Source organism: Myiozetetes cayanensis, unplaced genomic scaffold (assembly GCF_022539395.1).
Source record: "Myiozetetes cayanensis isolate MyiCay16 unplaced genomic scaffold, myiCay2020 scf10, whole genome shotgun sequence".
Classification (NCBI taxonomy): Eukaryota; Metazoa; Chordata; class Aves; order Passeriformes; family Tyrannidae; genus Myiozetetes; species Myiozetetes cayanensis.
The window spans coordinates 12,845,335-12,866,821 of NW_026086605.1; the positions used below are offsets into that span (position 1 = coordinate 12,845,335).

At 47.5% G+C, this 21,487-nt stretch overlaps 1 protein-coding gene across 2 annotated transcripts in view; it reads left to right on the forward strand.

Moving 5' to 3' along the window:
- Window positions 1–19,535, forward strand: part of NT5C2 (5'-nucleotidase, cytosolic II) — a 60,023-nt gene extending 40,488 nt beyond the window's left edge. Inside the window, exons 3-18 of one of the 2 annotated variants that reach the window (XM_050335205.1) lie at window positions 1,491–1,550; window positions 6,242–6,359; window positions 7,803–7,898; window positions 9,018–9,109; window positions 9,298–9,355; window positions 10,601–10,694; window positions 11,697–11,750; window positions 12,899–12,982; window positions 13,726–13,767; window positions 14,837–14,944; window positions 15,292–15,358; window positions 15,500–15,670; window positions 16,515–16,566; window positions 16,804–16,864; window positions 17,388–17,564; window positions 17,776–19,535. In XM_050335205.1, coding sequence (XP_050191162.1) covers window positions 10,635–10,694; window positions 11,697–11,750; window positions 12,899–12,982; window positions 13,726–13,767; window positions 14,837–14,944; window positions 15,292–15,358; window positions 15,500–15,670; window positions 16,515–16,566; window positions 16,804–16,864; window positions 17,388–17,564; window positions 17,776–18,027 — 1,128 coding nt within the window. In that variant the 5' untranslated portion in view covers window positions 1,491–1,550; window positions 6,242–6,359; window positions 7,803–7,898; ... (1 more) ...; window positions 9,298–9,355; window positions 10,601–10,634 and the 3' untranslated portion in view covers window positions 18,028–19,535. The remainder of the gene's footprint in view (window positions 1–1,490; window positions 1,551–6,241; window positions 6,360–7,802; window positions 7,899–9,017; window positions 9,110–9,297; window positions 9,356–10,600; window positions 10,695–11,696; window positions 11,751–12,898; window positions 12,983–13,725; window positions 13,768–14,836; window positions 14,945–15,291; window positions 15,359–15,499; window positions 15,671–16,514; window positions 16,567–16,803; window positions 16,865–17,387; window positions 17,565–17,775) is intronic. The other variant, XM_050335196.1, reaches the window with a different exon arrangement.
- The last annotated feature ends 1,952 nt before the right edge of the window (window positions 19,536–21,487 follow it).

The window sequence follows — 21,487 nt, forward strand, 5'->3', positions numbered from 1 at the left end:
GGCATCCTAAGAGAGCACTCGGGCAAAAGAGAGTGACAGATGGGCAAAAACTGGGGGCAGGGATGAATGATACTTCAGGTCATCATTTAGTGGTCCTTGCCCTGCTTCTCTGCCCAGAGGAGCTGCTCACTCTGCGGCTTCTGTTGTTGCAGCGACCTCCTGAGCTCGTTTTCCCCTTCCTAAATCAGGATGCTGGCAAAGGGGAACTGCTTCCTCAAAGCTGCCTTGGTGGTGTGGGAAATCAGCATGTTGTCACTGTTCTCAATTCAGGGCTTTTACCAGCACCAAATCCATAGTGGTCAGAAATGGCTTGACTGGAATGGCTTGCAGGTGTGCAAATACATCTGACAAAGGGGAGACAACTGAAGCAGTACAAAAAGCGTGGTTATTGCAGCTTTAGCTCCTGCTTCTCTCCTAAGATCCATGACTACCTTTTAAGATGTCTCAGCAAGCCCTGGAACAAATGAGAAGCTGCCCTGCCTGACTTTGAAATATCTGTGTGTGTGGAGGAGAAACAAGGGAAGATATGGGCAGCACTTGAAGAGCTTTCTCCTCCCTCCAGCTTAGACGGAGGCATCCCATGCACTACAGCCTTCCCCTGCCATTTATTTTGAAAAAAAACCCAGGCTTTAAACATTTATTTTCAGAGAAGCCTCCTAGGAGATCTGCATACTTCTGTGGGTCCTTTTTGCAACAACATTCCAACTCAGCTTTTTATTTAGTACAAATTGGATCTCAAAGATAATTCTTGATTACTCTGTGCATACCTGGAAGTAACAAAACAGATCTGGTCTTCTTACTGTGTGTGCTTGCAAACCAGTGCACTGCAGTACAGTGCAGCACAATGTGCAGGTTTGGTGCTGGTTTATCCTGCAATGCTTTGCCCATAAAAGCCCAGGCATAAGAGTGTTAAAGTGTACAGTTGATTGTAGACCTGCTACGTCAGACTGACCTGGTGTGCGAGGCTCTCGCTGGGAGCACCTTCAAGATGTAGGGCAAAATTCTCTTCTCAGGTTCCTGGAGTAGCTCCTGACTCCATCTTCCAAGTCTCCAGTGCGGACACATGCAGGCATTTTGTGGTGCAAAAGAAAGTGAGCACCCTGAAAGGAGTAATCTGCCACCGACTGAGGAATGAACAGTAATGGCAAATCCCCAAAAAGAGCATGAGACCTTTTCTTGAACCAGTTGCTCTGCGTCTGAGAGAAACATGAAGGGTTTGTGTCACTTGGGCAATGTGCTTGTAGCCTCTTCCTCCTAATTATCCCTGAGCTGGTGATCTGAGACTGCTTTGTGGATATGAGGACAGAATTTTGCCTGCAGAATGCACGATTTCCAACGGTGCCTCTTCTATAAATCAGTTATAAGTGTATTTGGAATAAGTGCCAGGCCGGCTTCTGAGCGTACCAGAGGACAGAGCTCCAGCAGACACAGTCCCACATGGCACAGAGCTGTTGCAGTTTTAAAATCAGTCTGATTTTTTTCTTTAACAGGGGAGCCCAGTGTAACTCCGTCAAGCCTGGAGTGACACTCTGAATCTGCATCTGCCTCATGTGAGTTAAAATCCTGGCAGCAGCATTTTGCATAAGCTGGAGCCTCTGTAGAGAGCTTTTTTTTTTTCCTTTTTTTTTTTTTTTTTTTTCCTTTTCAGGAAGGCTCTAAAATTGTTACTGTATGTGTCTTGGCAGCAAAGGTAAACACAACCACACAAATGCATGAGAATTGCATACCTTACTGCACAACCCCTGCTCATTGCAGATCAGCTTCCCTCCTAGCACGTACTGTGGAAGGGATGCCTGCACTCATCACAGACCTGAAGGCTTGCAGTGTTCACTCCCGGGGTACTGCTTTTTACCTTTTGATGGTGTAATGTTAAGCCAAGTGATGGTATGAAGGGGAAGCTGAAATGCTGTCTACTGGCTTCTGTTTTTTTAAAACCTTTGGTTGTTTTCTTTCCACCCTGGTTGCATAATCCATGAGCACTGGGCGCTGATTGCCCTGTGCTGCTGAAGCATTTGCCTGTGTTGGAACACAGACCATTAAAATAACATTTCCTCTGGGGCTGGGGACTTGGCATGGTGGCAGAGACATGGCCATCAAGCAGTAAGAAAGAGAAAAAGAAATCAGAATAAGTTGTAGCATGTGCTTTGGTTTTTACTGTCATCCCATGTGTGTTGGGCAAGGACAGTCTGAAAATTGGTCTGTGGCTCTGCCTCTTCCCCTGTCACAGAGTTGGGGATGATTGTAGATTGGACCCTTCTCAGCTGGGTGAAAGAGCTGAGCACGGGAGACACTGTATGGCAAATAGCTGAATTCGTGGCATTGCCATAGCACACAAATTGTCTCCAGTTGTGGAATCAACAACCAGGTCTGAGGGAGGGGATATTCCAGCAAAGTTTAAAACTATTTTTTCATCATGCAGCTGCAGAAAAAAATTACTGATCTTTCGTCTTTCCTCTGTTTCCTCACGGCTGCCTGAAGTAAACCAAACATGAGGCAGAATGACCAGCGTGGAGCACAATAATGAAATGCATTTTTTCATCTAGTAATAATGGCTATAACTGGGGCATCTTCCCTGAAGGTGATGTTGCAGTTACATCAGTGTTATCCTGCTCATTCTTGATCTGAAGGAGATGGATTGTTTGTTTGCCTGGAGGAGGCTCATGTTACTGACACAGGCTCACCAGAAATGTCAGAGGGTTTTGGCTTGTTCCAATTGATGCAGCAAGTGCTGTGGTGTAGGGTGCTGTCAAGGTGGGCTCAGTGAGCTCTTTTTCTCTTCCCATCTGTGTGTCCAATTAAAGGAAAATTTGTCTTGAGCAGTAAGTATGCTGGTGACTGGAGAACATTTATATCCCTTGCAGGAGTCCAGTTTCCTATGTCTCTATCTAGTTCATGTGTCTAGGAGAAGGCTCTTGTTTTCCAGATATTGTGGAGCAGTGGAAAAATAGAGAAGGGATCTGAGGCATGAATGAGCTAATAGTTTTGTTTTATTCAAAGAGATGTTAAGGAAGCAAAATCTCGAGCTTGAGAGGTAAGGGGAATGACTGTCCCCCAAAAAGAAACATTCAAATTTATCTGGTTGTAGTACTGCCTCATCAGAGACTTGGAATGATGAAGGCTGAGGTTGATACTTGTTCTTCAGCATTTTTCCTAATGGTGCTTCAGCTTGTTTCCTTGGAGAGTTAAATGGAGGTCTGTAGTGATTTATGTAAGACAGAGAGGCAAATACAGAAAGGAAGAAATGGAGTGAGGGCATTTTGTGAGCAGCTGACCTCATGTCCCACCACAGGTGTGCTCTGGTGGAGTGTTAGTTAACAAGATACACAGAAAGCCCTCCAGTTCTCCTGGAAAGGTTCTGCTGGAGCTGTTGATGAACCACTGCTGGTTGTCCAGAGGAGATGCCAACATGCTCCTTGAGGTTCCTTGTGTCTGGGCAGCATCATGATGGTTAGTTCAGAAAGAGCAGGGTTTCCATGGAGAAATGGTTTTTTGGGAACAATGTTTTATGGATTAAGTTGATAATAGGGTCAAATTCCCAGGAAGCTAATGAGGAGGAGTGCAGCAGCTTCATGGACAGAGCAGGGGACTGGAGTCTGCTTCACATAAAAGGGAGCTTTGCAGTGCCTTCACCTTCTAAGAACACATGCAGGTGTATTTGTAATCATTTTCCCTGGGAAATGCCTTTACTGTCTTGCATCAGAGGAATTCCTTTTTCCAGATGATGCTCTGGTGTCAGTCTCACAATTTTGTTCATCACCTAACTGGCTATTGCTCCCTCCAGCTCTAGCTCACTTCCCAGAATTGCCTTCTCAGTCACTGCTTTCTTCATTAGCTGTATTTGTTACTGCTTATTCCTATCTATAGCTCAATCAACCCTTCCTTTCCTAAAGGACAGAAAAGACTACGTGCATTGAATGTTGTATCATGTTGGTGATGTTTGCCATTGGTACAATCTTGCTTGAAGATTTTGGTAACTGCTTTATTGCTTTTAGTTATCTGTTTAAGACCATTACAGGTTTGCTTGTTACATTTTTAATACTGTTAGTTTAATGGAGAAAATTAGCTATTAGGACTCTGGTGCTTTTCGGATTCTTAAGAGATATGGGAGCCCTCTGTCACAGTTACTATGAGTCTTTTGACAGTCTTGCTTTGTCTGTAGTTCTTGCCTTCTTAATATTTTTTTTTAATATTTTATGTATTTGTTTTCTCCTCTCAGATTGAACTTCTGTATCCCACAGTGTATATACATGCTGGTGATTAGCTGGGCAGTATGGATGATTGTATTAATGCATATTGTGAGGCCCACAGATGTGCTAGATTTCTGTCAGGAAAAGCAATCAGTCTTCTAACGAGTTTACTGTGTAACTTGTACACGTTTGTATTTTTACTCAGCTGAATTTGAAATATTCAAGTGTTTGAGACAGTTGGGCCCACTGAACTCATGGTAGTTCCAGTTGCAGTAAAGGGTTGTATTTCTCTTAGGACCAGTTTAAGGTGGTGACATTGTGGTGTCCCACCCTTAAGGGGATGGGAGCACCCAAGTTATTTAGATGCTTACAGTCGAAAGGAATTACGGAAGTCAGAGGGTCTGCAAAGGTTTACAGAAGTTTTATTAGTGAATTGCACAGTTGGCATGGAAATTGTTATATTAGTCCCTGACCTCTTAGTATAAGCACATCACAGTGGGTTTTGGATAAAGGGACAGGGTGAAAGGATGGGGGGAAGGGGGTCGAGAGAAGGGGAGGGGAAGGGGGAGATGAAGATATGGAGATGTAGAGATGAACTGAAGAGAGGGATAGAGAGAAAAAAAGAAAGAGAAGAAAAGATCACAAGTCCCAGCTCCAGCATTGATCCAGCTGATGGGGTGTCCAGGGTCCCTGTGCACACACACCTGGGCTTTCTGGGGTTACCTTTTTATAGATAAGATTTCTCCACCTGGGAGATAAGTTTCATGCTTTCCATGCAAAGTAGTTATCACGTGCAGTCCATTCTTCTAGACCTTTCTGGAAATGGGTTGGAAGTCATTAAAAGTCTTGGGTGGTCTTGATCTCCCCTGTACAGTCCATGCCCATTGCTTGACCTCATTCTTGCACTTGAGCTGTGCTCTGCTTGTCTCCAGGAGCCAGAACAAGGGTATTTGTCCCAGGAAAGTGCTGCCCTACCTCTGTATGGCCCCTTCTCCAGCCACATCCTGTTCTTTCTCACAGCATGTTATTACCAACAATCCTTGGTTGTTATTACCAACAGTCCTTGTTTGGCTCCATGAATATCCAGCTATTGGTGTTTGAGACATGCACATTAGCCTCTTATCTCCTGGGTTTCTACAGACATGCAGCCAGTGTAAACACGCCACCAGAGGAACACAGTGATTTCCATCTGTCGTGATTGCATTTTAGATGTTAAATTAACGATCTGATTAAACAGTACACATTTGCAGTACATGGGAAGGTCATTTGCAGGAAGAAGACGGGCCGGATGGTAGGGATGACTTGGTTGAGCAAGTCCACTTCCTTTGCACTGAGTGAAGGTGTGTGACACAGATGAGCAGCTCCTGTGACATGCGAGAGCAGTGAGCTTGCTTAAGAGAGTAGCATTTTGATGCACAAGGGTAATAGCTAACAGATTTTTGCAGTACCATATGGTGTTATTAACAAACAAATCGTATGTTAACTTGACAGCTCTACCTTCAAGCTAACTTAGTCTGCAGCAAACATTAATTCCCCCGAGATGAAATCTGGAGCAATACTAAGCTTTGGGATCGTATCCAGAGCAGTAACAGTAGCACAGCAGTGATGAATGTCAGGCTTTCTAACCTCCAATATATGTGTTCCCACAATTTATTGGTTTCTTTATCAGCTTTGTGAAAACACAGCAAACCAAAACCCGATTGGAGCAGGTGGGACAGGGAGCGTTCGTGCATCTGCCTAACAGCACTGCAGGGAGAGGAGCTGCCGTTTGAAACACATTTTTTCTGATGCAGAGAGCTGTGATAAACTGATGGATATTTCATCTGGTGCACTCTGCTGCTGAAATTCGAGCTGCAGCTTTGCTTTGCTGCAGCCCTGGGGCATGAGCTAATTCCGGGCTGGGAGACCCAAGGCAGGGAAGGGCAGGAGCAAAGGAGGGAATGTGGTATGTGGAGGAGGGAGGAGGGCGAATGGGTACATTACTTTTAATTGCCTTCTTGTTTAACCCCCTAGCTGTTTTCAAATTTTCTAACTGAAATCTCATCTTGGTACAGTGTATAAATCCCCTGAATACGAATCTCTTGGATTTGACCTGACCGTAGAAAGATTAGTTTCCATTGGATACCCTCATGAGCTGCTCAATTTTGTGTATGATCCTGCATTCCCTACCAGGTAAATGACTAACAGATACCAACCCAGCCTGCTCGAGGCCTTGAATACTTGTTCTGTAAAGTTCATAGGTGACATGTGAGGCCAGGTTTTCAGAGTTGTGGCTGTGAAGCCTGTGGCTGACCACAGATCATGGGGAAAGAAGCAGACTGATCCAGTGTGTGGAGGGCCTTTGCACACATGAATCCACGCCAGCAAAGAGGGAGCGTGCAAGAAAAGAACCCTACTGAAAACATGGTCCAAAAATAGCCTTTCAGAGCAAAGACAGCAGAGACACAATTGGTTTGGGAGTGAAATCAAAACGAGGGGAAGAAGGAGCTGTCACTGTCCAAGAGGCTGCTGGGATGTCTCAGAACATTTTCCTTTAATGATTTTAATTAGTAGTGTCCTGGTGCATAAGACATCCAGAAAATTAAACTGACAGTAAACAATAAAAGTGGGACCAATCCAGTTCATCTGTCTAGATGAATCAAACATCAAAAGGATTTGATTTAGTAACTTTTTGATTTCGTAACTTTGCACCAAGTTAATGGTGCAAAGTTACTGAATTCCTACATTTTGTCTTTTGGTGGCAGAGGTGAGAAGGACATTGCTTGTTTTAAGCAAAGCTTTGGATCCAACTCTGCACCTTTAAGTTCTTTCCACTTGTGCCTTTGCTGGATTTTGCTTTTTTTAACTCCTTTGGAGCTTCTTTACAAAAGGCTGGACCAGAGGGTCTGTTGGCTTGTTCCAGTTTCAGTCTGGCAGCCTTTTTCCTTCCCTCTTCTCAGCATGTTTTACACTGAGACTGATGCTGGTTGTGCCCTTGCCCATAACAAGGCAGTAGCCCTTCACAAACCTGTGATGAAGACTCCATTAAATCTACTGCCTTCATCCCAGGCAGGGGACAGAAGGGATATCCCTGTGGGAAGACTGCCTTCTCCAGATACAGGCTGCTAGATAAGTGAGACAGAGTTTTGCTGGAGTCAGAGCCAGGAATGTCCAAAGTATTTTGTACCATAGTTACATGCCCCATCTGGCTCTCTCTGTGACAGAGTGATGAAAAAGAGGAGAGAAATTCCTTTATCACACCTCACTCTTCCCTGCAGCCCAGCAGGGGTGTCAGGGAACCACAAACACAGGTGTCAGATTTGTGACCCTGTGGAAGAGGCCCCACAGCCTCCCTGGTACGCGCACACCTAAACTTCTACTGGGTTAAACGGTTCTGCTTTCAGGTGTGTGGGGAGCAGATCAGGTATCCCTTTCACCTGGAGGTGCCATCCTCTGGTTGCTCACCTGCCACCAGGTAAAAGGGACAGTAGGGACCCCATCTGCAGAATAAGAGCAACTCTGTTCTGATGCCCCACGCCAAGTAAGGAAGGTGTTCTAGAGCTGTTCTAGCTGCTAATAAAGTGGTCACTGCTTAATACACTCACTTCTTCATATCTAAAATTGCTTTCTTAACAGAGGCCTGGTGTTTGATACCCACTATGGAAACCTGCTGAAAGTTGATGCCTATGGGAACCTCCTGGTGTGTGCACATGGCTTTAATTTCCTCAGAGGGTGAGTGCCAACTCTTGGCTGTTTTATTTGACTAAATACACTCTTTTGTGTCACTGATCCTTAGGGCACCCATTGTATAAGGAGTGGCAGGGACTCCACTAACAGCAGATGCTGTGTTGGTGTTCCTGCAGCTCCAGGATCAACTGGGGATGCATTGAGGGTCTCAGGCACAGCCACAGAACAGTGGAGAGATCTGTGCTGGCACAGAACGTGTGCTGTGTGGAAGCCTGAGCTGACTCGGGGAAGGAACAAGCTTGCACTATACCTTTGTGCTTCTGACCTGTGAGGGTGTCAGAAGTGAGCATTGCAAGCCATTTCCTGCAGCCTTCCCTGGATACTTGTGTTTCTCTTGTCCCAGAGAAGGTGCTTTAGGAAGCAGAGAGGACTGCAGAGCCACGTGCCTGATGTGTCCCAGCAAATCCCCCCTCCCACATCCCTGCTGCAAGGGTGTATGGATGAAGGCAAGGCAAGCTCAGGGCCCCCAAGGTGACAAACCTTGTCATTGCAGACATGTAAGTCCTTGCATCAGGAGTCCAACAGTTAGAAAAAACCCTTATATATGCACTCAGCTTCTTCTTTGAGACTGAAGTGATCTTCAGAAGCTCCAGAAATTAAGGAAGCGAGAATAATGAAATTCCTTTGGTCATCACCACTCTGCTGATTAATTCAGAGGGCCCCAAGCAAACCTCCTGCAGCAGAGAGCCCTGTACACCCCTGCTGAAAGCTGCTGGGGGAGTGGAAAGCAACACATGGAAGGTGGGGGAGAGCTTAAGATAAGCAAACAGTGACAGTACAGATGATTTAAAGCATCCTCATAGCAGCAGCACGGGGTTTAAGGTCTAGCTGTGGACTCTTGACCACTCTGTGTCCCTGTGTGGGCTCTGCTCAGTTTGCTGACTCAGCAGTGAGGGCTTTGTCCTGGCTCTGGAGCAGCCAAGGGAGCACCAGTGGATGCACTTTTGCTCTTGTGCCAACAGTGCATGTGGGAAATCTGGGTGTTGATTAAAGCACAACAGACTCCAGTTAGTGGGTCCTGCTGCAACTGTGTTTTGCAGGTCAGCACATTTTATCCTCGTTATGTTTTGCGGTTTCATTCCTCTCCACCTTATCTGTTCTCAGGCCTGAAACACGGGAACAATATCCAAATAAATTTATCCAGAGGGATGACACAGATAGGTTTTACATTCTGAACACATTATTCAATCTACCAGGTGAGTCTAATATGAGCCAACACAGGCCTTTTTCTGTGTGTTTTAAGCCAATAAAGCTTTGCTAATGTCATACTCTACTTATCTGTTTGGGGTTTTTTGCATGAACTTTCTTCCTTTGTGCACAGGGCCTAAAGCTATCTGGGCTCTGTGTTCTCCTAGTGTTAAAATCTTGCTGTGTTTCTTTGCAGAGACCTACCTGTTGGCTTGCCTAGTGGATTTCTTTACTAACTGTGACCGGTACACGAGGTATGTGTTCCCTCCGCTTTGAGGTGCTGGTGGAACAGTAAGATTGTTACTATATTGTATAAAGAGCAATACAGCACAGATGCAGCTGTTCCTAAAGTCAGTGAAGGCCCCTCAAGAGATTTTGGTGGGGAAAAGTTCAGCCCTCATAATTTAATGGTGTTGAGTTGATCTGCGTATACAGCAGAGGCTGGTTAAGAGGATTTCTTTCACAGGGTATATCAGTGTCACCATAGTGACTGACACTGGTAGTTGGGGCAGCGTCTAAGACAGCACACTCCTTACAGGGTGATTACAGGCACCATTCAGTTCATTTGGAACCCCTTGGAGCCATGTTTGAACTGGTAACCGAAAGGCTGAATTTCCTCAGGCAGTTACTGGAAGTCCCTCATGTCGTAATAGAGGATGTTGCACACTTAGAGGTAAAACGCTCAGGCACAGTCTGGTGTGAAAGGCTGTTTGTGCAGCGTGAGCATTTACCTAGCTGTAGAAAAGGTGTAAACATAAAAACAAGCTGCAGTTTGAACTGGCACATGTGAATGCTGCTGTGCTGATGACTCATGTGATGGGTCATCTTTCCATGTTATGTGAGCGGAAGGCAAAGGTTTAGAGGGACTTCACCTGGGAGCAGAGGAACTGTTTATGCTGACAATCCATCAGGTGAAGTATCCTTTCTCAGGACAGGCATGATGATTGCTGTCAGAATAAATACAGTCTGTGTAATCATCCTTGAGTTCTTCTGATGCAAGCTCTCATGGGTGTCTTAAAGATACCTCCACATAATGTCTCATGTTAACTCTAACCGTTCTAAACACAGAAGTAGTTCCTCCTCTCAGCAGCATTACATTTAGTTGATTTCCATGGCAACCCCTTTAGTGTTGGAAAGAGGGAGAAAGAGCAGCACTCTGATTGCTCCCTCATTACCATTCATCTTTAGTAAAATGCTGCAAGCTGCACAGTCCCAGTCTTTTTTCCTTGTAATACTGTGGATGAGAAATAAGAGTTGCAGTCACAGAAAGCTGTAGTACTGCTGTGGAGGCACAGACATTCTTGGGTAACACACAGATCCTGCCAAACTCTGGTTGTAGCCTTCTTTCAAGTCTGCGCTGTGATAAAGTCGTAGATAAGAAGCTGTTATGGTAGAATGAAAAGACAAGCTCCCAACAGCATTTTGAACTGGCTCTCTCCTTGATGTGTTTCTTACCTGTTGCAATTGGCTGCTAAAATCTTTCTTCTGTCTCCTCACAGCTGTGAAACGGGGTTTAAAGATGGAGATCTCTTCATGTCCTTCAGGAGCATGTTCCAGGATGTCAGAGATGCTGTTGACTGGGTTCATTACAAGGTGATTGCAAGAACTCCTGGGGACATCTGTAGTTGTAACTGGGTTAGATGGGCTGGTTTGTAACTCTTGAGTTAAGATGTGCTATACCTCTGTTGGGCAAAAGCCTTGCTTTGCCGCCTAGTGAGCAGATAATAAATTGCAATTGTATGTAAGAAGTCAAATCTGAACTGCCCTCCTAGCAAGGGAACATATCTGGTTTGGCTTCCTTTTTATTGTGCCCAGATTCCATTTCTGTACTTTAATTCATGGGCCTTGGAGCATGATGCCATGAGGGTGTTTGCAGTTGAGGTCCACAACTTGTACATTGTCCAAATTATTATTATTAAAGCAGTATTCTACTGCCAGTTGTTTACATTGGTACTATCTTATGTTGCCTGAAAAGTACCTGCATTAAAGAGAGAAATACATCATCTGTTCTCTATTTAGAGAGGAGACACAGTTCATCTTCTTCACACACTTTAGAGTAAAATTTTGTAAGCATTAACATCTGGTTAAAGACCTAATTTTCTTATTCTCCCTCATTTAAGGTGTCTGTTGGGTGGGATAGAGAACCATCACAAGATAAAGCTCACAGTTGTACTAGTGGTGGTCCTTTTAGCCATGCAGAAGTCAGGAATCTATTTTTCTTTCCTTATGCAGTGTTGTATGATACATGTTGGAGTTGGCCTTTGACTAAAGCATTATGGTCAGTGTTGGAGACAGGTCATTAACTGTCTTGTTTGGTATGGCAAATCTATTTTTTGTTTGTTTCTATTGTATTCCCTTCTGAAAGGGTTAAAATGCTGTTGAAGTGGATTATTTACCATGGTGAGGGAATCGATGGATCACAGAGTTTGTGATGGTCCCTGCTACTCAAAGCCTCTCATCTCTAGAGTCACTGGTTCAGATTCGCCCTGGTTTGTACTTTCACAGCATTTTAAAGTGTGAAAGTTGGCATTACTTTGATGTCTCTTACATCCTAAGTTTCCATTACCTCACTGGGTGCTGTTGTTTCTATTTCAGGGATCGCTGAAGGAAAAGACCCTTGAGAATCTGGAGAAGTACGTGGTGAAAGATGTAAGTGTGAAGTTACTTTACTTGTGCTATGTGACATTCTGTACTGACTAAGCAGGCAAGAAATAAACATGCTGATTTGCTTTACTAAATCACAAGACAGATAACACTGTGATTTCTATTGTAATAACCAAAGACAAAGTGGAAAGTTTGGGTGCAGCCTTTATCCTGAGCCAGTGATCCACGTGGTTTCATATTGATGTGCACGTTTTCTACGTAAAATATAAAAGCCAGAGGAAATGTTATCATGGGACACAGGTGGAATATGCTGGGGAGGCTCATGTTATTTCTTTTGGTGGTGAAAGCAACTGTGTTCCCTGCCCACATTTCTCTGCCCAAGCAGACCTCTTTTTAAAAAGCAATAGCTGAGCATCTCTCTAGACAGAAGTATTCTTTAGCCACCCAACCAAAACACTACACACACTTTACCATGAGGGACTAAAAAAGATCCTGAAAGACTCACCCATGCCCAGTCTCTCGATAGCCACGTAATGTGTGTTCAGCACATCTAACTGAGCAAGCTGCAGCAGTTTCCTTACTTTTGCCCCTCTGCAGTGTGCAAGGCCCCTCTGGACCACTTACATTATAATTATTCTTTAGTCTAGATGAGCTCTGTGGTACAGTATCACTTTAAAGCAGTTTACTTTGTTTCTAGTTACCTGCCTACAAAATTCTTATGAAACTGTTCTGTGAGGTAATCAGCTATTCTGGCAATGGACTGAGATTTCTGATTCAATAAAAATAGCCCCAGGAATAAATTCTCCCTAATCTGAGGTTGGAATTATAATGCGTTCCAACCTGTGGCTCGTGTGAGCTCAGATTTCACCTGTCTCTGGGCCCATGTCGGGAACGGACTTGGAGCTGGAGCAGATCGGTGGGAGCAGCACAGGGTGCCTGGCACTGTGGCTGGCAAAGGCACCGCAGCCCTGCTGAGCCCTTCCCCCTCGCCTTCCTCCCCTGGGCTGTGCTCTGGAGGGGTTACGTGGATGGACCAGCAGCATTCCTGGCTCTGGCCTGTGCAGAACACGTGAGTTTGCTTGCTTGATGGTTTGGTTTGCTTTGGTCTTTGTCTGGTGGGATCACAGTTGGGAGTGTTTTTGCCATGATGAATGTCTGTAAGTTTTGTGACTTGTATGTCCCTTGGCTTTCAGGGAAAGCTGCCACTACTGCTCAGCCGCATGAATGAAGTGGGGAAGGTGTTTCTCGTCACAAACAGCGACTATAAATACACAGACGTAAGTGCTGCTTGAACTGCTGTGTTGGTTTATCATGGGATAAGCAAAAGCCAGCCATTCATTTGTTGTGTGGGTTTTGGTGGGACATCTTCTAGGGGAGAATCATGTGTTTTCTGATCTACATGTAGGATGGTTTGGTGGTGGATGCAGATTGTCATGAGTCATCTTTTGTAGTTCTGGTTCTGGTACCAACCTCATATGGGCCTGGCTTAAATCCCTCTGTGCCTCATTCAGATCTTCAGCAATTAAAAGGCAGAAAAGGAAAGGGATCCTTGTTTTGGATTTCAGCATCCTTTAAAATGCAGAAGTTCCCTTTCAAGTGAGATAGTCTGAGTACAAACAGGTCACCAAAGCCATGGTCCTGGAGAGGTCTAAGAGCCAGAAAGGGCTGTCTGCTAAGCTGAGAAATCAACATGGTTTCTTCCAACTCCAGGTGAATGTCAGGGTGTTGCAACACTGCTAATCTGAAGATTTATATGCTGTTTTAAAGCATTTCAAGATACACCTGATGCAGTGTGCAGTTTTCTGAGGCAGCTGTGCTACTTGATTATAAAAATTAGTGGTTTAATTCCTGTCACTGTCCTATTCCATTCATTTTGTCTCCAAATCTTATGCTGACTTTTGTGTAAATTCTGAAAAAAAAAGTTCTGTAATCTGAAAAGACAAAATCAGCAAAGTATGGTTTTATAAACTACACAAACACACGTTTAAAAGCACATATTTAAATTCTTTCTCTCTTTCAGAAAATTATGACTTATTTGTTTGACTTCCCACATGGACCAAAGGTATGCGAATTCTAGACTGCAGTTGCAATAGCAACTGATGTGCCTAATTATCTGTGTAGCTGGAAAGCATTTTAATCCTGCTTCATCGACTGCATGGGATTAGTTGCTTTAATCTGGTTAAAGTACACTTGCTGTTTCGTGTCCTATTTGAATGGGATCAAAGCAAATACAATATAACGAAGAGAAAAGAGGCATCATCTGGTCTCAAATGATAATCTGTGTTAGTGATAACATTATTTTAGTGATAAAACAGTTTTAACTGTGGCATTTTGCAGCCAGGTTTCTTAGAAATAATGCGCAGTATTTTAGGTGTTGTTAAAAAAAGCCTTGATGGAAAGGAAATAATTCTAGAAAAAGCAGAAGTGTTCATGCCTGATTGTGCCTTGACTAGGGTAACTCCAAAAGTTTTAGTCATGCTTTTTTTATGTTTTTCTGATGTCAAAACTCAGCACTGCAACTTTTGGAGACAGGCTTATGACATAAATTTATACTGCTCTTTCAGTCTCCCAGTAAGAGGCTGAAAAGATGTCTTTTCACACTGTGCTCTAAAAGTAGAAGGTGGCCAAGGGAGACATTTTGAGGGCATAGAAACTCACCACAGCTGATAGCTAAAAAAGCTTTTTGCTGTGGTCTTGGTCTCAGAAAGTGCAGAAACGTGGAGTTATGAAGGCCCAGTGTCCTTCGGGGCAGGGCTGTGATTCAAAGCCATGCTCTGTGGAACAGAGTCCAGGCATTTTCCTGCTCCTGAAAAAGTACCAGCATGGCCTTGTAAGACTGAAGCTGTGGAGTTGCATGTGTCTGGATCTCTGCAGGATGTCACCTTCGGGAACAGTGGCAAATTATTATAATTTACAGCACCTCTTTACACAGCAGCTGTGCTGGTACGTGGATATTCAGTGCTGTCCTCGTGGGCTTGTGGCAGAAGGGAAATAGCTTAGGAAATAGTATTGGCAACCCAGAATTGTACCACAAGAGGCATGCACTAAGAGATTGCAACGGACTCTCCTGTTAAACTCCCTGTGGTTGCTTGTGTTGTGCCTGATTCTAGGGTTTGTTTTTGCCTTTGCAGCCTGGGAGTGCCCATCGGCCATGGCAGTCCTACTTTGACCTGATCCTGGTGGACGCACGAAAACCCCTCTTCTTTGGGGAGGGCACCGTCTTGCGGCAGGTGGACACGGTGAGCGCTCAGTGGAGGGCACCTCCATGGCTGGCAGGGCTCCTGAACCTCCTGTGTGGCATCTCTCAGTGACAACACACAGTGTTTAGACAGGACCTGTGCTAGGGATCGTGGGCTGGAAGTCTCCTCTTAGTGATTCCTGAGCAACCTCCTTACCTGGGGCACAGTAGAGCTCAAGGCTTTGTTGGCTTCCCTAATGTACTGCATGTGACAATAGGAGAAGAATGTGGAAAGCCACCTCTGGGCTGCTTGGCAGTGAGATGACAGACAAAGAGTAAAATATCAATAGGACAGAAAAGATCCAGACCATCAGCTGTTCGGTACTAACACAACGTCTCCTTCCTCAGGTGACCGGGAAGCTGAAGATTGGCACCTACACTGGCCCACTGCAGCATGGCATCGTGTACTCAGGAGGTGAGGCAAGAACCCTTCTTGTTCTGTGGAGTGCCTCTGATGTGGAAAATGCACCTGCTCTGTCCCTAACCCTGGCCCTCTAAAATGAGCCACACATTTTCTTTTGGCTCCTTGTTCTGAGCCATGCTATTCTTCTCTCAGGCTCTTCAGACACAGTCTGTGACCTGCTGGGGGCCAAAGGGAAGGATATCTTGTACATTGGAGACCATATCTTTGGAGACATCCTCAAATCCAAGAAGCGCCAGGGCTGGCGGACCTTCCTGGTGATCCCTGAGCTGGCGCAGGAGCTGCACGTCTGGACAGACAAAAGCGGTCAGCAGCCGGGCAAGCCCCAGGCCAGGCTTTGCTCTTGCTTGCCTGGTGCTGCACCCCTGAGAGCACCAGGGCTTAGGAGTGTCAGGGGGGAGATCATCCTGGTTTGCCAACTTCTCATTTTGTCCCTTTTCCCTGGGTCTGGGTGCTGGTGGCAGGAGCTGGGGCAGCTCTCCATGGGCTGGTCTCAGGGTCACAGGCCCTTCCCGTGTGATCAGCCCAGCACTGCCTTGGCCACAGAAGAACCTGCAGCTGGGTGGGATTGAATTGTTCCTCATCCCTAACCTGGCCCCAAAAAGTCCTCCCCCTCTGCCCATATGGAGCCATGGCTTCTCTGGTAAAAGTATCTGACAAGACACCTGGGTTATTCTCCCTGTAATTCCTGAGCCATGACTGCTCTCCCATCTGCAGGGAGTCCCTGCTCACCAGCCGCTTCCTCCTCGTTCCTCCCACTCCCTCTGCTGCTCTGCTGCCAAAGTGCCGCGTGTTTCCCACCCACCAGCGCTACCGCTGTTCTCCCAGGTTTGCCCTTTGGTGTGCTAAATAGGGCTGGGGGTTATGCAGGTTGCCCCATGGCTGGTTGGAAGGTCTTGGTGAGAGCTGCAAAGGTTCAGCCTCAAAATTAAAAGGGCCGACCAGAAACCAAGACCAAAATTCTGCCAGTGGCACAGAGCGTGACTGACCCCTCTCCCTGCCCAGTGGCCATGAGAAGCCGTGCTCCCTGCTCCAGTGTCCCTCCACCACCATGTGAGGGGAGCGGGCAGGGTGGTGGCTTTGCTTTCAGCCCTTTTCATTTCACCAGTTCTAACTTACCCTTTCCCCCTTTCTTTTCTGGATTTTCCAGCCCTTTTCGAAGAGCTGCAGAGTCTGGACATTTTCTTGGCCGAGCTATACAAGTGAGTGTTCAAACAGTGACAACTTTCCTGCTGCCTCTCTCAGCTGAAGAGCGGCACTGACAAAACTGTGGGGTTGCGTTAGTGGCACTGCTGCCAGAGCCTTGACTCAGGCCTGGGCTCTGCCCACAAGACCAACCTTCCCCTCCAGACCAGCCTCCCTCCCCCAAGCCCCATCCCACAGCATCTGGTTCTGAAAGACTTTTCACACCATGTATTTACCTTCTCGCCTGTAACTAGGCATCTGGACAGTAGCAGCAATGAACGCCCTGACATCAGCTCCATCCAGAGACGCATTAAGGTACCAATCATCAAAACCCCTTCTCATCCTTCTGGATCCCAAAGGGCTTGACAACCCAACCCCACTGCTCAGCCCTGAACTGCTTTGCTCTGCCTTTGGGTGGGCACAGCAGGCTTGGCAAAGCCACTCTGTCTTAACTTACTGGTGTCACTGGCACTTCTGAAAGGCAGCCTGGTCTGGAATGGGGTCCCTTTCCTCCTGCCCACAGCAGCACTGACTGACAGTGCACGCTGCTGCAGCACGTGGCGCTGGCACACACAGGCTTGGAGGGGCTGTAGCCTCTGGTTCAGCCAGCCCTAGGGTGCCAGCCTGGGGTGAGTGCTGGCCCTGAGCCCACTGCCACCTTCTTCCTTTCTGTGAACTGGGGCTTGGCCGTGCTCTGATGCTGCTGGATACGAGCACAGAAAGCCTTGCTGGAGATCCTTGCAGGTCTCATGTAGCCCCCAGCCCTCAGTGTGTTCCAGCGTGGCTCCAAGGTTACAGCCTGCTTGTCCCAGGATCTAACCTGCCCCTTTCCTTGTAGAAAGTGACCCACGACATGGATATGTGCTATGGGATGATGGGGAGCCTCTTCCGCAGCGGCTCTCGGCAGACCCTGTTTGCCAGCCAGGTGATGCGCTACGCTGACCTCTATGCAGCCTCCTTCATCAACCTCCTCTACTACCCCTTCAGCTACCTCTTCAGAGCCGCCCACGTCTTGGTGAGTTGCAGATCCCAGGGAGGTGGGCAGGGCTCCCAAAGGTGCCCGTGCTTTTCTTTGTTAACGCTTCCACAAGACACAACAGCACCTTGGAGAGCTGGGTGGCATTTGATGCACCATCACATTCTGGGGTTTGCTCTCCATGTGTCTCAGGGAGTGGCCCTAGGACTGGGACACCCATTGCCATCTCCTCTCTCTGTTACATGTGCAGATGCCACACGAGTCCACAGTAGAGCACACCCACGTCGACATCAACGAGAAGGAGTCGCCGATGGCCACACGCAATCGCACCTCGGTGGATTTTAAAGATTCTGACTACAAGCGGCACCAACTGACCCGTTCCATCAGTGAGATCAAACCACCCAACCTCTTCCCCCAGGCACCTCAGGAAATCACACATTGCCACGATGAAGATGACGATGAGGAAGAGGAGGAAGAAGAGGAGGAAGAGGAAGAGGAGTAAGAAGGAAAAGGCAAAGTAAAGATAAACCATGACTCTAGCAGTGATTGGGAATGGTTTCTGTTGTTGGGGCCCTTGAGGTGATGGGTTGGGGGTGTGATTCTTGCAAAGGCACATTTTGAAAGTATTTGGAAACTTTTAACAAATTAACACTAATTAGGAGGAGACCCTTGTTTTCAGTTTTGCAGACGGTTCAAAAAGCTGATTGATTCTGCCTGGGTGGTGCATTCAGATTGGACTGCCAGCCCGTGCTGTCATGCTACTCCCATTATGTTTAGGGATGCTGCATGTTTCTCCCATTCCCATGATGTGTTTCATTTGATTTTCATTTGAACAGTGTCCTGTGAACGGTTTTTGCCATTTGTTGCATTCTCTGTGGAGAAAGAAGGGATGTGCTGGGCTATGCAGGAGACAAAATGATCCAAATCCTGCTGCCCACTGGGTTGCTGCCCTTAACCCTCTGCTATAGGGTTACATACTCCCCTCTCCCCATGTTAGACAGGGTGTTGCTGTGCCTTCCAGCATTCAGTTTTACCTTCTGCTTGGCGTGAGTTTCTCTGTTGTAAGTGGTTTGACTCCTCTGGCCATCACGGATGGCAGTGGGATTCCAGTTCTAGTGTATCCACCACTGTACACATTTCAGCTTGTAGACAGACGCTTGTCACTCTCTCCCAGTGTTTCCAAGCTCTCGTTCACCATCAGCATGTGACACATGATTTCCAGTGCATTTCTCAAAGAGCTGAGCCGCACACTGTGTTCCCAACTCCTCTAGTTTCAGCAGAAAATATTAACCCAGGAGCTTGAGGCTGCTGCTTTAGCATTATGTTACTCACTTTGTGTTCCTTCTGCCTCCTGACCTTTCTGTCCTCTCAGCTTTAAGTGAAGCATCCCAAAGACAAACCCAGCCACCATTTGGCGTGAAAGAGCCTGTTGTGCCAGGGTGCTGCAGGCACCGCGGGCCTGCCCTACACTAGGAAACAGCACACGCCACAGGGCCGGCCCCACAGTGAGAGCTGTGACTCCAGTCTGACTGGCAGCTGCCCTTGGCTTGGTCGCTGCGGAGCAAGCAGAGCCTCGTGACAGGTTGCTGTGGGCAGGGCTGTGTCCCTGGCCGAGGAGGGTGACGGCTGAGGCTTCTGTGCGGGGACTGGGCACGTCCCCAGCGATGGGCAGGCAGTCCTTGTACCTGAGCCCGAAAAGCAGCCCAGGGAAGGCACGGGGCCAGCACACAACTGGGCAGCAGTGCCCTGTGGTTTTCCTCTGCGTCATGGGTGCAGCCTCCTTTACTCCAGCCTCTGCCATTCGCTGCAAAGGGATTACAACAAGGGCCCTCTTGTAACGAATTCGACTGTTGTTTCAGTACCATAAACTCATTTTAGTTCCTTTTTTCATTTTAAAGTACCTTAGGAGAAAATTTAAAAAAAGAAAAAACACACCACCAACATCTGAGCAGGAAACTGCTGCTGTAGTGGCAGTTGTTCAAGTCAATAAATGATGATGTTTCTAAGAAATGCCTGTGGCGTGTTACTGAGATGATAAGGGCTGTGCTGGAGTTGGTGAGGAAAGATGGGGCTAGTCTCTGGGGATCCCAGCAGGAGGAGTGACTGGGGAAGATGGAAAGCATCTCTGGGAACTGGTTGTGTGAAACACAAGCAGTGGCTGTGGATCTGGCTGTAAGGGCATGCCTGGTCCAGATAGCCCCAGGAAGCACTGGTGGGGTACCAGGCTTTTGTTATCACCATCTGCATCAGCTGGGGAGGCATGGGGAGGGCAGGGGAACATTCTGGCTTGACTACAGAGAGTGAGATTTTCCATGGCAGCAAGGGCAACATCCCCACCCTGCCACTACCTCCAACTCTGTGCCCTTCGAGGACTGTTCCCCACAGGCATCACAAAGGATCACTGCCCCACAAACACGATGTGTGTGCAGGGTGGCACGGGGACACAGCATGGCTCACGCTCCACCAGGGGCTGCAAACCTGGTTAAACAGACAGAAATATCCAAGGAAGGCCAGTGCTGCCATGGCTACAGCACTGGCCAGCCTGGCTGGGATAACTCTGGGCACTGCTGTGCTCAACCCTTGCCTATAAACAAGCTCCTTGTGTCAACTCAACCACACCTGAGGAGGTTCTCCATCTGCACCACCACACAAAGATACTCAGTACCAGGGCCCAAAGTGCCAAACAGAAAAGCAACACTAAATGGCAGCAGCTGGTGGCCAACAATCAACTGACTCTGGGATTGTTGAAAACCCCAAGCCCAGCACTGGGTCCCTGACACTTTTGATTTTGGGATCTGGAGAGAGCAGCTAACAGGCACCCACAGTAAGGCTGGCTGCAGGAAGGATCTGAGGGAGCTCTCTGTTCCCGAGCTCTTTCACCAAAGGGCTGGGGAACATAGCTGGGCTCTGCTATGTTTATATGTTGTTTCTCCAAGTATAGCCACTTGAATTTTTTAAGCTTTAGCTCAGCAGCCAGGGAGGGTGTGTGGCTGCAGGAAGGGAGCTTTGGGGGGTTCCATGCATTCCTCCTTCCAAACCAGTCACCACAAATAGCTCACTCCCAGCCCAGGGCTATTTCTGACTGAGATGGGGAGAAGAGTCTCCAGGGCTGGAGCAATGGAAAGTATTTGACCCTCACTTCATGGTGGGAAAACATTGGGCAGAGCCTGATGGACACCCAGGCAGCAGCTCAGTGCCCAGCCTTGTGCCATCCTGTCTGTGCTGCCCTGGGGCTCCACCACGGTGCTGTGGTAAGAACCCACTGACCAAGAGGCACGGTGAAGCCTCTTGCCCCAGCTGGCACCTGGCACACAGCCACAGCCCAGGTTCCCAGCCCACACCTGTGGCAGGAGGCTTGTCTGCACCAGCTGCCACTTCCCAGAAGCTGGTGGCCTGGCAGAGCCCCAGAAAAGCTCCCGCCACTCGCTCCCACCCCAAGCAACAGGCATGCTTTTACCCACCAGTGGTGATCTCTCCTGCAGCAAAAGCCTAAAGGAAGCGAGGTGAGCACGCTGGGGGAACAGGCCTCACCCCCTGCTCTGAGCTCTCACTGACCTGATTTCTGATCTCTCCCTTTCCCCTTTCACACACCCACCCTCACTGCTCCGCAGAGCCCGACGGGGCTCACAGGGGCTGCACGGAGCAAACTAGACCAGGGACAGGAGCTGAGGCTCACTGCCCTCAGCCACAGCCCTGAAGACTTTGTGTGCTGGGCACTGCCAGCCAGTACTTCTGACAAGGTCAGTCACCAGACCTGCTCCCAGCCCCTCTTCCTTTACACCACCTCCTCACTCAGCAGGACAAGGGATGGCAGAAGCCGTATCTGGCACACAGGAAAGGGTGGGCTGTTTGTCCACCAGTGGGAGCGGGAAGTGACGCTGCACAAGGAACTCAGCATGGGCTCACTCTCCTGCTCAGAAGTCTCTCAGTGCAGACTCCACACAGCTCTGCTGCCAAAGTCA